This window comes from Brachyhypopomus gauderio, chromosome 4 (genome assembly GCF_052324685.1).
Source record: "Brachyhypopomus gauderio isolate BG-103 chromosome 4, BGAUD_0.2, whole genome shotgun sequence".
In the NCBI taxonomy this organism is placed as follows: Eukaryota; Metazoa; Chordata; class Actinopteri; order Gymnotiformes; family Hypopomidae; genus Brachyhypopomus; species Brachyhypopomus gauderio.
The window spans coordinates 23257377-23271676 of NC_135214.1; the positions used below are offsets into that span (position 1 = coordinate 23257377).

Sequence of the window (14300 nt, forward strand, 5' to 3'; positions counted from 1 at the left end):
ATTAATCGTTCTTGGTAATGATTGGTTGGTTATGCCGGTGGGCGGTATTATTATGATATCGCTGTAGCGCACACAGAATGAACTAGAAATAGAGGGAGAACATTAACTGGGACGAGCGAGTCAGTTACTGTAACACAAACGGTTCATTTTAATGGGAAACAAATCTGCGCCTAATATAAGAGATTCGGTGACAAAGGGACTCGAAACACCGTAAGTATGTAGTGTAAAGGATGCGGTTCGGTTGCATCTACCCAGCCCCGCTAGCCGGGTCGCTACACGGGGCGAGTGTGAGCCCGAGCGGACCGCAGCCGGTCCCGCTGTGGTGGTGGGGTTGCTGGGGTCCGTGTGGTGCTGTGGGTCGCCGGGCACGGTGGGCTGTATTACAGCTGCATTACAGCTGCGTGGCTGCACCACACCGCCCGTGGTCCCGGTACGTAGCTGGTTGGCTCCGGACCCCGTTAGCCTGGTGTGGGTCCTGCAGCTGTAATGGTTCATGTACCAGCAGCACTGCGGGTGTTTCTCCGCTACCTCTGAAATCAAACGTCCAGCATCAGCAGCACTCGCGTCTTCCGCAGGTGTGGGTGTTTATACAGACACCCAGCTAGCTAAAGATGTAGCAATGTAGGCCATGTATAATCTCTCTCTCTCTTTCTCTCTCTCCTCCCCCCTCTATCTCTCTCTCTCTCCTCCCCCCTCTATCTCTCTCCCTCTCTCTCTCCCCCCTCCCTCTCTCTCTCTCTCTCTCTCTCTCTCTCTCTCTCTCTCTCTCTCTCTCTCTATATATATATATATATATATATATATATATATATATGTATATGTATATATACGTAGTTTGCCTTTTGAATTTATCATAGTGATTCTGCATGAAGAACTTCAATAAATGGTGCCGTCTACACAAAGAAAGGTAGTTTGGAACCTGCTTTGAAGAGCTTCCCGTGTGAGCACTGTGGATTTAAATATGTTCTAAACTAGTCTTTTGCCATAGGATATGACATCCCGTATAATTAAACCAAAACGTAACAAACGCAACTTTAAAATCAGAAAAGAGACAAGGAACGTGGTCCATGTGAAATTTGTAATAACTTGCTAATATATACATGTGTTGACCTCCATGCGCTGAACCTAGAATTGTCACAGCTAAAAAAAAAAAAGGCCCGACCTTTCGTTTGTATAATTCAGAGTGGCACCCAGGGACTGGATCTTGGGGAAAGGGCTTGTGAAGTTGGTCTCCGTGCACGTGTCTAGTTGAAGACGGCTTCTCTACCGTTCCTGGCTGTGTTGGACATCATGTGCTTCTCGTGGCCACTGCTTCCTGCTCTGGTACTGCTGTCCATCCTCTCCATGGTAACTGTGCAGACTGCACCCTGCCAGACCTGTCGCAAACTCACCGAGAGCTTCATCAAGGTGTGTATGTCTGTGTGTGTTGAAGTTCTGAGCTGACATGGACCATTTTTCCCCCTGTCATTTACGGTCCATTTGACTTCAGATCAAGATGTGGAACTGTGATATAAGTGCAGAAATCCTGTAAAAACTTTGCTTGTGGTGGTTTAAATGTTGTCATAGCTCGATATTTGAACAAAGGAATGAATGAACAAGCCAAATGTTCAAACCAACAGAGTCAAAAGCATTTTACTCTACATGCATCTGCCCTGCTCCAGTTTCTTATAAGAGGACTTAGAGAGTGCGGGATTTATTTTTCTATTCACTTAGGCTTAGGTTTTGGCTCTTGGATGTTCAGGGCATTTTGGAGGTACCATGTGTTGCTTTGCTGACCGTGTTATGTATAAGATTTGTGTTACATAGATGTAAGGATTGTAACACATATGAATAATGTTACATCGATGTAAGGATTGTAACACACATGAATAATGTTACATAGATATAAGGATTGTAACACATGTAGATAATGTTACATCGATGTAAGGATTGTAACATACATGGATAATGTTACATAGATGTAAGGATTGTAACACGTGGATAATGTTACATCGATGTAAGGATTGTAATACATGTGGATAATGTTACATATATGTAAGGATTGTAACACACGTGGATAATGTTACATAGATGTCAGGATTGTAACACACGTGGATAATGTTACATAGATGTAAGGATTGTAACACACGTGGATAATGTTACATAGATGTAAGGATTGTAACACACATGTAGATAATGTTACATAGATGTAAGGATTGTAACACACGTTGATAATGTTACATAGATGTAAGGATTGTAACACACGTTGATAATGTTACATAGATGTAAGGATTGTAACACACGTTGATAATGTTACATAGATGTAAGGATTGTAACACGTGGATAATGTTACATAGATGTAAGGATTGTAACACAAGTGGATAATGTTACATGGATGTAAAGTTTGTAACACTTGTGGATAATGGATTTGTTCCAGGGTCTGGAACGAACTGCTAATAAAAACTTTGGTGGTGGAAACACAGCTTGGGAGGAGGAGAAGTTAGCCAAATACGCTCGCAGGTGAGGGGTGAGGTGAGAGAACCTCATTCACGGGAATATTCTGGTGGGTTTCAACAATCTCAATAATATTTGTAGTTAATGGTCCATTACCTCCTAGAATCATTTTAGTGCAGTTCTCTGAATGGAAAACCATTTAGTTCCAAATTCACTGGTAATAGAAGCGAGTTAGTAGATAGTTAGCATCTTCTTTTAAGCTTCCATCACTGTGTTCTGGGTACCTTTAAATGTGTCAAATTGTTTGTTCATAGTCATTAACCATATCTTACAAAGATTAGGATAATGCTGGCAATTTGCCAATACGTTTTGTGAATCCGTGTGCCTATGAACGTCTACAGTTTCATGTCAAAATGATTTCCCTGGCAGCCTTCCAAGAGTGTGCAGTGAGGTGTATGCCAAGAAGTTGTTTCTTTGAGGTTTTGTATAGGATGTGTGTGTGTTTGTGGTGGGAGGTGGGGGGTGCATGAAAAAAAAATTACGATGAATACATTTGTTAGGGGGTGATTCGTGTCTCGTCATGTCTCAAATGCCTGGTCTTTATCTCCAGATGGCTATGCCATCTGGATGCAACGTCTGAATCATTTATGAGTGATCAGGACCATTTACGAGACAGTAGTCCCCTTTGATTGACAAACATGTCTCCCAGTTTGTCACACAAACATGGCTGTCATGGACTGTTGCCAGAATCACCTCGTATGCCTAATGGCTGTTGAGTGAACTTCAAGCTTCGTAGTTGGCAGCCGATCTGAAAGTGAGCAGGTTTGTGTTGACCTTTGCTTGAAAACGACAGGACTCATGGACTGTTCCGGGACTTCGGTTTGGCCCAGTGACGGGCAGTAGCAGTTAGGCTAGTTGTTCGCCTTTAAATGTGTCTCCCTCTTAAGCTGAACCTGTGTATCTGCTCTGGCTGTGGCCTGAAATCAAGTGTGAAACAAAAGCTTAAACTGATGAAACGCTCAAAGGTTTTACTTCAGGCAGGCGCCATTTTGACGCTTTTTCTGTGCGCCGGAACACAGTGAGACACGTCTGCTGGAAATTGTGGAGACGGCGTGCGAGAAATCAGACTTTGAATGCAACAAGCTGCTGGAGCAGATAGAGGACCAGGTGGAGACTTGGTGGTTCCACAGGTACGTACGGCCCTTGGGCTGTAGGACCCATACGTGGTCATAGACCGGACGTGGATGGTGGCTGGGTGGTTGTGACATTGACGATCATTTCTTCTTGCAGGCAGCAGGAGGCGCCGGACCTGTTTGAATGGTTGTGCATCGAAGAACTGCGACTGTGCTGTCTCCCTGGACGTTTCGGACCAGAGTGCGCAGGTACGGCTAACCACTAAGATCAGACTGGTCTGATTGACATCAGATATTACAACCTGGGGTTTTAAAAGTCCAGTTAATGTATGTCAAAAGTATTAAGAGCAGGTGAAAGTCTCCAGCTGTGTAACTGTTGCTGACCAGAAGAGGACAGGTCTCCGTTTTGAGTCCTGGTTCCTCTCAAGGTTTCGTCCTTGTGCTCTAGGGTTTTTTTTTTCCTTAATGCTGTTTCCTTTGGCTTGGACACTGGGTGCTTACACTCAGACGTGTAAAGATGCTTTGTGAAAATGGCTGTTATAAAAGGAACCATAAAAATTCTTTGATTTGACTAATTTTTGTTCCCTATGTAAGGGCGGGGACTTTTGAAGGGACAACTGACAAGCTGTGTGTAACCGTCCAAAAACGTACATGAAAAAAAAAAGTTTGACTAGGGAAATTTCCAAAAGTAATGCATCTCTGCTCATGGTTCTGTATGTTTTCAGTGTCATTTTGATCTTCCTTCACTGTCTCTGTGAATCTGCGAATTTCCTCATCAGCTCCATCATATTGACACATGAATATTTCATATATTGAACAAAGACAGAACGACTCTGTAAATAATTAGTTTTGTGCCCAGCAATTCCTGTTTGCTCAGGACTTTGAAGAAAACTTCTTGTACGCCTGTTAGAAGGAAGTGCGTGTGATGTGGGGGTGTGGAACAGGGGGAAAAAGGGCCGTGGTGTTTGTGATCGTGTTTATGAGCGCACGCAGGGGCACGTTTGTGCGTCCTGCACGCGAGGTGTGCGTCTCCCCTTTCACACTTCATCACCCATATAGGACGGGCGGCGTGCTGTCAGGAGCACTTCTCAAAGGATCACATACATGTTTACAAATGTAGAGAGTCCCTATACGTCTGGAGGTGGTTGTCCAGCTCTCTCTGCCCTCCTGCTTTTCCAGAGTGTCCGTCGGGTCCCGGTGGGGTGTGCGGGGGCCTGGGCCGCTGTGAGGGTGAGGGCACGCGGTTTGGAGATGGGGAGTGTGTGTGTGACCCGGGATACTCGGGCCCGCTCTGCCAGAACTGCGCGGATGGATACTACCGGGAGAAAAGCTCCAATCACACGCAGCCACCCTGCTCAGGTGACCAGGAGCCAGCCAATCACTACCTGCACATCCTGTATTTCTTTTTCTCCATAATAATTTTTCTCCGTTTTCCACAAGAAAGCCTTAATTCTAAGAAATATTGTTCTTAAAACCGTGTGTGTGTGTGTGTGTGCGCGTGCCTACAGCCTGCTATCATTCCTGTAAAAAGTGCACTGGGCCACAAGACTACAAGTGTCTGGACTGCAAGCCCGGTTGGCTTCTCCACGACAACAAGTGTGTGGGTGAGTTCTGTGGTGCTGGCCACCAGTCTTAAACTGAACCCCGTTGAAGGGCCGTGAGGGACAGGCGATTCAGAGCACGCTGGACCTCGGCAGCAAGACCTGCGTGGTGATTGGCTGGGAGTCATTCATTAAAACAAGGTTATTAAAAGAAGGGCCACTGAAACATCTGAAAAGAGGGTCAAAAAAGGGGGCGTGGTCTCTGCACTGAGTATGCCCTTTATTGTGTACTCAAAAATGTGAAGGAATGTATATGATTGTAAGCATGCAAGATTTATTGAAGGACAGTTTTGCTGTAAACAGTTCCAGGAAGATGTTGAATTTAAAAGCATTATAAGTTGTTTACTTTGGGAACCTGCAGAAGAAGAAACAGCCTTGAGCGTGAGTCTGATAAATATGTTGTATTCAAGGTAGTGTTGTTGGTTAGATAAAGTGGCATGCAAAGCTTTTATAAAGAGCTTCATAAAAAAAACTAATCTATGAAGAGACCAGTTCTATACATGACCTGTATCAAGAGCTAAAATATTGGCATCACCTATGAATATCAGGAAAATTGGGCTAAGTGGGTCTTAATTGTAGCCAAGTAGCCATGTGTCATTTTATCAGATGGGCCACAATCGCTGACGAGCGGTTACCATCGTCATCGTCAGGGGACACATGCGGATTAAGTGTGTGTGTGTGTGTGTGTGTGTGTGTGTGTGTGTGTGTGTGTGTGTAAGGACACTTGTCTTAAAATCAGAGTACAAACATTAATCCTCAACGGAACTCCCGCGTTTTGCATAAGCCAGATTGAAGCTTAGGGCCGTGTTGTCTCACGCTTCAGGTAGCGGGGGCCGAGGGGTCGGACTGAGACGTTGCAGAAACGTGACCCGCACGTGTACCACGGCGACGATGCTAACCGTTGGTCACTGATGACGAGCCAATGGCCCATCTGATAAAGCGATGAACTGTAGTTGGCCTGTGGATCTTGGCTGTCTCGCATGACGGGACGCAAGCCCGGGCACGCCAGTGCAGACGGGTGTCCTCTCCGTTTGATGAGCTACTGCCTCTGAATGGAAGTCAGACACTTCAAAACAACATTGGGAGAAATGCCAGTCACTACAATGTAACCTAAAAGGAAACCATTTAAAACCAAATGATTTTGTCACTATAATTACTTCTTTAAACATTTAATTGTTTCTGCAGGTTCTTCAGTGTTCGTTGAGTGTGACTGCATGACAATATAAGAATCATCACTTTCATGCATCATGCAAATGCATTATATTTCCAATATCTCAGTCTTTCTAGAAGCTTCCCTACTGCTTAAAAGTTTTTAAAACATTTGTAGTACCTTAGTATTTGGGAAATATTGACAATCCCGCGGTGGATATATTGAAAGAAAAATCAATCAATCAATCAAAGTTTATTTGTATAGCGCTTTTAACAACTCAAGTTGTCGCAAAGCAGCTTTACAGGGTTTTAAAAAAAGCTGGTGTTTAGTATTCATGTTCTTCAAATGTGGCTCTGATCCTGTTTTGGAACCGAAACCGTTTTATAATTGACATTTGTTAACTTATTTTATTTTAAAATACTGGGTGCCTGGTTTATTATCTTTAGAATTGTACCAAATCATAGTAATTAACAATCTGCTTAATGTCTATAACTATAATAACTATAATATTGTAATGTGAAGCATTAAATTCATTAATAAGACTAAATTCACTTTCAATGGACACCATGCTTTGATCTTGAGTTCAAACTGCAATATAAAGGATAATATAAGGACAATGCAAGTTGTTGCCAGTTGCTTTTCCAGATAAGCAAATTGAGAGGTGTTTCTGTTGGGTAGAGCGTGTCACTCAGAGTGCCAGACACCAGCTGTGCGCAGGGTGAGAGGGTGCACTCCTGCAGTGTGTGTGCGTGCGTGTGTAAACAAACCCTTCTGTGGGTGGAGATGTGGTGTGTAACAGTCACTGTCTGTGTCGCAGATATAGACGAGTGTGGCACGGAGCTGGCACGCTGCCCCTCCAACACTTTCTGCTTCAACACGGACGGCTCGTATGAATGCAGAGGTCAGTCCTGCTTTTGAAACCGCGTGCGTCTGGTGGACAGATGGAACACGCACCACCCAGAATGGGAAACAGGTGTCCACGGGGCTGTGTGTGTGTGTGTGTGTGTGTGTGTGTGTGTGTGTGTGTGTGTGTGTTTGTGTGTGTGTGTGTGTATGCGCGCGCTACCTAACAGGCGTGAGACTGTGTTTTCATGTGCCACCTGACTGCGCCCCTGATTGCAGGCTGTGACCAGGCGTGTGTAGGCTGCATGGGAAACGGACCTGCTCGCTGTAAGAAGTGTTCACGAGGATACCGTCTCATCGGAGCCAAGTGCCTCGGTGAGTCTCGCACATCTCCCGTCCTCCTGGACCCCCCCACCCCCCCACCCCTCTCTTCGGGACTATGGGACTTCATGTCTGTCCCGTCCCCCCCTGTCTGTGTGTCTCTCCCCCTCCAGATGTGGACGAGTGTAAGGAGAGATCGATTGCGTGTCCCGGCCTGAACGAGGCCTGCGTTAACGAAGAGGGCTCCTTCCGCTGCGAGTGTGCACAGGGTTTCATACGTAGAGACAGCATCTGTGTGGAGAACCTCCCACCTAGTAAGGACAACACACACACACACACACACACACTTCCTAATGCTTGCTCTTTAAGTTAGTGGGACATGTTATGTAATTTCAAAAAGCCTACATTAAGGATTTAGTCATGATACCTGCTGTCTGGTCAGCTGGGATGTACAGACAGACACTGGTAATATGGGATGTGCAGACAAGAACATGCTGAATCAAATAACCCGACCTTCATAGGTCTTGGCTTAAATTATACAACCCAAATCTTACATAAGATGCAATAAATCAAATATCTTTGTAGTCTCCAGAACCCTTTCATGATCCCACACTGAGTAATGTTATGTAAACATAATATATGAATATAAAACTCGGTAACTTTTCCATCCATTGACCTTCCTTTCTCTTTCTTTCCTCTACAGCCGATCCAGATAAAGGTTTATTTGATGATATGACTGATGATGAAGTGTTGGTCCTTCAACAAATGTTTTTTGGCGTGGTGATATGTGCGTTAGCTACGCTAGCCGCTAAAGGTGACATGGTGTTTACCGCCATCTTTATCGGGGGCGTGGCTGCAATGGCAGGCTATTGGCTCTCGGAGAAAGGCGACCGCATACTGGATGGAATCCTTAAAGGACGTTAACCAATCAGATGCTCAGGAATGAGAGAGAGGGCGGGGCAACTGGAATGCAAGCCTATCGGGCAACATAAACTTGAAGTGGGAAGGACTGGGAGGTTGAAAGGAGTGGCTATAAGAATGCAAGCCAATCAGGGATTTTGGAGGAGGGGTCACTGTTAGTACTGCAACTGTGTCAAGGGCTGGTTAGTGAAAGTTGGGAGTATGCTAATGGTTTGTAACTATGCTAATGGTTTGTACTATGCTAATTTCTGTGTTTCCACAGTTTTTCTGCTGCTCACTATGAGACTTTACATAAAGAATTTTTAATAAACTTGGACCAGATGAGCATCTTAAAGATATGTAGAAACCACACTGAAGCTTGAATTGTAATAGAGTAGAATACATTAATATATGTTAATTTTATTTCCTCATAAGAACACTGCAATTGCATAAAGCTAAAACCTGCCCCATTTTTACATTTAATGGTCAAAAATCCAAAACAAATCCAACAAAACAAATGTTTAATGTAATAGTGTATTTGGATCCAAAACAAATCCAAATACACTATTACATTAAAGCTTTAAACATTTTGTTCATTTCTTTTGTCTATTAATGCCCAGCAAAAAACGGCATGTAAATGGTTTTGTTTGTTTGTTTTTTGGAGCATATCAGAAGGTACAGACTGATACTAAAGAATGTGTGTGTGGACGCCACTGCAGACGAAGACCACAGACCCCAAAGAACAGATGAGCTCTTAAGGCAAAGGAAGTTAAATGCATAAAATGTATTTGATTATGTTTAGATCTTTGTTCATTTTTGTTCTTTTAAGCAGTAAGAAGTAGATCAGCAATCATAATATACAACTTGGTGTACTTTTTAGTTCTAGAGAAACACTCCCCTTATTTCCTTTTATCCTTTTATTTACAGTGATCTTGCGTTGCACTTCGTTTTTTAAACATATTTATTCATTTTTAGCTCATATCTAATAGCATTTTTACATTTGTGTTAAATGTTTGTGTTTGTTTGGGTGCTCAAAAAGCCTGTATCACTGAAAATTCACAAAGCCTGAATTGTACAAGGCAGCTGCACCTGTAGTGTGGACGTCACCCCCCCCCCCCCCCCCCCCGGAGTGTCTTTGCATTGCTTGATTTCATCCAAAAATGGACATCGTGTTCTACATTGTGATTAAAAAGGATCGGTTTCCTTTCTCAGAACTCTCATCATTTGGATTTGTCTACCACACTGTGTGTATTTCCCCGTGTGACGGTGGTAAGATCTGCATGACGTCTTGTGTCTTTAGATGGTAAGCAACCTCAACAGCAATGACCATCTTCTGGGGAAGTTGTGTGGTACCATGTTGGAGAGAGGGCTTGTTGGTGGGCTGTGTTCAACTTCAGTCAAACTAACTTGCCTTAAAGTGAAGATGCTTGCCAGTCCTTGAAATCAATGTCCTAGTCTACCTCCTGGTATCGCATACATTAAGAGCTTTGTTTTACAATATTGCCAACCATGTAATAGGTTCTAATGATTTATTCACTTTGTCAAGACACTGAAAAGAGAATTTCAATAAAGCCTATTTAAATGATTTAACAGTGTTTTTATTTATAGATCAGTCACTGTAGCGCAGTTTAAAAACCTTCCAAAGTGCCATCTGAACTGCAGATATAAAGGTAGGACGGTTTGTTTAACAGGCATTCTGGAGCAGCAGGTGTCTGTTCTAGAGACCCTGTGTGTCTTCTTGTGTTTTGTCCTGTCTTTCTGTGTTTTGTCCTGTCTGATCACTGATAACCTGATGAGTTGACGCAGGTGTGAAAACACTCGATGCTCAGTGTTCCCATGACAAGAACTGCTAACGCTAGCAGTTTGTGACCTTCAGTCTGAAGCAATATGTAAATATTACTAGTAAAATACTCCCAGTTATGCACCAGGATACACATTTAATCTACACTGAAATTCTCGAGGATTGACAGCTTAGGGATGATGTGCCTCAGTACTGGAAACGTTCACATTCTTATAATTGACATGTTTATGTTCAAAGAAGGTGACAGGAAACGTTTCCTGTAGAATTTCAAAATTGTCACCGATTTATAAATTTAAGACAAGTCCTTTTCATTGAAGGAGAATTCAGGCATATTTTAGAGATTTCAGTCCATTTTATCAGCAGACTGCACTTGCATAACGAATCACCCCAAAGGTCAGGGAATGTCCCCTCAGAGCACAGAAACATCGACAATGTGTGATTATTATTTATAAAATCATAAAACTTTATTTTAAACATGTCACATCCCCAATCGTTCGTGGTTCTCCCACAGCCAAGCGTGATAGTCGTTCAGTTTGTGGTCCTCTGGGGTGACCTGGCGAAGACGAGAGGACGCACACCGATTGACCACGTGTCCAGTGACCACGTGTCCAGTTCTTATCTGTTTCTGTATTTGTCTCTGCTTGTATTTGTGGGTACTGTAAGTGTGTGCTAAGGTCCTACCTCTCTCCACTCCTCCACACAGAAAATACGGTAGGAGTCATTGCCGTATTTGCCGATGCCGTGTAACTCGATGGGATATCTCCATGATTTGGTGAGGAACTCATCTGGACAACAGACACATGGAAGGGGCAGTGTAAGAACCATAGGACCATTAGAAGAGGTCTGTAATTACTTTGATTATGAGTGTGTAGGGGTGTATATTCAAACCAGTGTGTAGTCTAGTTGGTTCAAATGAGTCTAAATCTATTACAGTTATACTTGAGAAAAGCCTGACTCAGTAATTCCTTCAGCCTAAATTTTGAAATAGAAACTAAATAACTTCTAAATATTGTGGTGGAAGAGGAAAATGTAATTGTGATTTTGACAATGATAACTATTTGAAAAAACAAAATGTCAATTTTAATATTGTACTGTGATATGCTATAGGATTATATAAGAACAAAGGTCAGCTGGTCTCCTTCTCAAACTGTTCTCCACTAACTCTGATCTTTTCCCACAAACACGCACTGCGTAGTTAAGGGATCTTTCACACGTCAGTCATCTGAAGAGCTTGACATTATAACTGGCCCATGAATCAGCCAATCACATTAGAAGACGCTAACCAGAGAAGCGGATGAGCGTTCTGGCCCGTAAGGCGTGGAGCCCGAGAGGTCGCAGAAGATCAGCCAGTGTCTTCCAGTCGCTCGCCCGCGTCACGTCAGCAGACGGGTAGCGCTCAAAGAACCGCCACAGCGTTGGTATTGCCAGCTTGCCTACACACCCAAACCCGCATCCACACGTTACATAAACACAGATGCGCTGGCAACACACACCGAAGCGGTTCTCCCTGTGGCATTTCCACACCTGACTCACCTGATGTGATTAAGGTGTGAACAGACAAACAGCAGACGGTGACCACTACACTGGTTTGCACGACCTCGTCTGTGCACTGTATTATTATTTTATTATATTATTATTAGTGTATAATTATTTGCAAGTGGCTATGGCTGAGCCCATTAAATCTCTGAAATCTTAGTGTTAATCTAATGTAATGTTACTGTGTAATTCTGGTTAGAAAACACGGTTGATGTGTACCACTGGTCTTGTTGAGGAAGATGGTGGCCACTAGAAGCTTCCAGGGGTCGTGAAACAGGGTTTCTTGAACCAGCTTGAACGGTGAACGAGGGGGCGTCCATTTTCTGAGTGCTTTACGCTTTGGAGGACTGAGACCTGGGGGGAAGTGTAGAGAGAAGATGAGGGAATCAGAAAAAGACAGATGAGATCCTGGATGAATCTTGGCCTTGGAATGTTCCAGAACGTTACCCTGTTTTGGACTTACCAGCTGAATGTTTTTCAGAGAACATTCATGACAGACTTGAAAGTGTCAGAAATTCTGACATTTAGAGTTACGTACCATCATTCTTTCTGCTGAAATATGGACTGGTTCGGCGTTTCTCTGCTAATAATCTTGTGCCTGTAACAAAAATAATGGTGAATTAAACAGCATGAAACAATGACCACAAAGATTCAGTTAAACCAAGCATTATTTTAGGTGACTATCGATGTTGGGCACTTTTTATGGAGTATATAATGTATTGATATGGTCAACAGCCAGCATGTGGTGGTAGAACGAACCGCTTTGTGTGTTTCTAAGAGGGGAACAGCTCCCTCTAGTGGCCGCTTCACTCGGTCTCACTTCGTTTCCTCCTTCATTATCCTCCCCGCCACATTCGTCCTCTCTGTCACTACCCGACGCTGTCTGTACTTGTACGGTGGGCACCGCGGCTTGTGTGTTTGCCACCAGCGCAGCTCCACTGGCCGACTCCACACTCGCACTCACGGGGGCCTTCCGCTGTTCTTCATCCTCTCCTCCTCCTCCTCCTCTCACCCTGCTTTCGTCATCGTGCTCCACCCTCTCCGTCTCCGCCCGTCTCTTTGCCCTCGTTCTCACAGCTGGCTCTCCGTGGGGTGTTTCTGCACATTTCTTTGCCCGCGGTGCCCTTCTCTGCCTGGGCGTTTGTCCCCCGTGCTGCTGGGAGACTCTGAGGTCGCTCTCGGGGGTGTTGAAGCCCAAGGAGCCCGTCTCAGTGCTCCCCTCAGAGAGGAGGTGGCTCAGGAGAGCTGATGTGGACCTGAAGCGCTTGCCCTGAGGACTTCAAAGGCAGCAAAACTTATTTTCCACTTTTTTTATTTACAAAAAAAGTCCAAGCCTTACAACAGGCACCAACAGTGATAATACAGACATTACTGCACATGAAACAATCATATCATTTATTAGGCCCTGATAATAGGTCATATAATATATATCGCACCAACAATAATTATCACCATGGAAAGATTATAATCATTACCGTTATATGCCCCCAGCTTTACTGTATATCCAAATATATAAAGAATGAAAATTTGGTTATTGTAGAAAGTTTAAAGCCTTATTATGTATGGGATTTACATTAAAGTACCAATACTGCATGACATGACAACATGAATCATGAAGCATTTTCTGAGAAAACGATGCAATCAAACAAGGGAGCGGCGTATATTATCACTCACCTAACGATATATGTGTCTGTTTTTCCTGCTGTCTTGCCTTGTTTTCGTTGCTTGGTCTCTCTCCTCCAGCCTGGGGGCAGCAATGTGATGAGGCCCTCTGGGGTGACAGACATCACCTGCTCCTCAGGCTGTTGATCCAGTCACTGCTATATAGGGAATACATTATAGACAGTCGTTAGTAAAATGTTGGATTTTTAAATATATATATGTTGTCATAATAAATAAAAAGGCCTCAAATTCTGTCAAAGCCTGATTCCTGTATGCATTTTGAACTGTTCAAAACCGTTCAATCTCCATTTGATACATCTGGTTTCATACACGAATTACAAAGCCCATTATATACCATAATATATGTTTTATTAACATATATTATGTTAAACATGTAGTTTATAAGATACACAACCACATATAACACAGAGCTCAACCTGACTTCCTTCTTATGGACTTACATGAGTTGAATTCCCGCGAAAGCTACATATGAGTTTCACACTTTTCACGCTTTATTCCATATTTGTTATGTACAAATATGCACCATTATATATATAAATAATGCACCATTGTTTCCAAACTCCCAACAGTTTTCCCTAATATTTGAATGAGGCGAAATAAGCTTATTTAGGCCAAGGTATGATTCTCCTTCTTGGCACGTTAAGTCGCGACCACACATCTACTACTGCCATCTAGCGGTGAGTGTGATGCGCAGAAATAGAATAAAAGTTGTTATTCATAGTTTCCCAGCAAAACTACTAACATTTCAGTGCAATAAAAAAACCTTTGCAAGTAGAGCTGCTTCTTGCTTTTTATATCGAGTTATTGTTAATAAACCTATACTAAATATTTTAATTGTTATCAACTTTTTTATATTGTTTGATAGCAAAATATCTAGTTTATTTAGGCGTTGACATTGG

General features: G+C 43.2%; 2 protein-coding genes across 3 annotated transcripts; one reads left to right on the top strand and one right to left on the bottom strand.

Moving 5' to 3' along the window:
• The first annotated feature begins 66 nt into the window (after positions 1-66).
• creld1b (CRELD disulfide isomerase 1b) lies at positions 67-9966 on the top strand. The gene is made up of 11 exons (XM_077003119.1): positions 67-210; positions 1183-1407; positions 2417-2499; positions 3513-3623; positions 3724-3815; positions 4746-4925; positions 5075-5170; positions 7135-7218; positions 7440-7535; positions 7655-7795; positions 8185-9966. The coding sequence occupies exons 2-11, from the start codon at positions 1291-1293 to the stop codon at positions 8403-8405; spliced, it is 1221 nt and encodes a 406-aa protein (XP_076859234.1). The 5' UTR covers positions 67-210; positions 1183-1290; the 3' UTR covers positions 8406-9966.
• A 655-nt stretch (positions 9967-10621) lies between these two features.
• Positions 10622-14044, bottom strand: mbd4 (methyl-CpG binding domain protein 4). Of its 2 annotated transcripts, XM_077003120.1 has the most exons (8): positions 13842-14044; positions 13393-13538; positions 12478-12995; positions 12257-12316; positions 11938-12072; positions 11466-11615; positions 10864-10967; positions 10622-10735 (listed from the first exon to the last, which is right to left on the bottom strand). In XM_077003120.1, exons 2-8 carry the CDS (start codon positions 13503-13505, stop codon positions 10661-10663), a joined length of 1155 nt encoding a protein of 384 aa, XP_076859235.1. In that variant the 5' UTR covers positions 13506-13538; positions 13842-14044; the 3' UTR covers positions 10622-10660. The 2 variants fall into 2 exon arrangements, with proteins under 2 accessions (XP_076859235.1, XP_076859236.1); XM_077003121.1 differs by lacking the exon at positions 11466-11615.
• Positions 14045-14300: the final 256 nt, after the last annotated feature.

Coding starts and splice junctions, on each gene's coding strand:
- creld1b (XM_077003119.1), top strand. CDS start 1,291: ATGTGCTTCTCGTGGCCACTGCTTCCTGCTCTGGTACTGCTGTCCATC. Junction 3,624..3,723: donor GAGACTTGGTGGTTCCACAG/GTACGTACGGCC, acceptor TTCTTCTTGCAG/GCAGCAGGAGGCGCCGGACC. Junction 5,171..7,134: donor CCACGACAACAAGTGTGTGG/GTGAGTTCTGTG, acceptor TCTGTGTCGCAG/ATATAGACGAGTGTGGCACG.
- mbd4 (XM_077003120.1), bottom strand. CDS start 13,505: ATGTCTGTCACCCCAGAGGGCCTCATCACATTGCTGCCCCCAGGCTGG. Junction 12,996..13,392: donor ACAGACACATATATCGTTAG/GTGAGTGATAAT, acceptor CTGCCTTTGAAG/TCCTCAGGGCAAGCGCTTCA. Junction 11,616..11,937: donor CTTCCTCAACAAGACCAGTG/GTACACATCAAC, acceptor TTGGGTGTGTAG/GCAAGCTGGCAATACCAACG.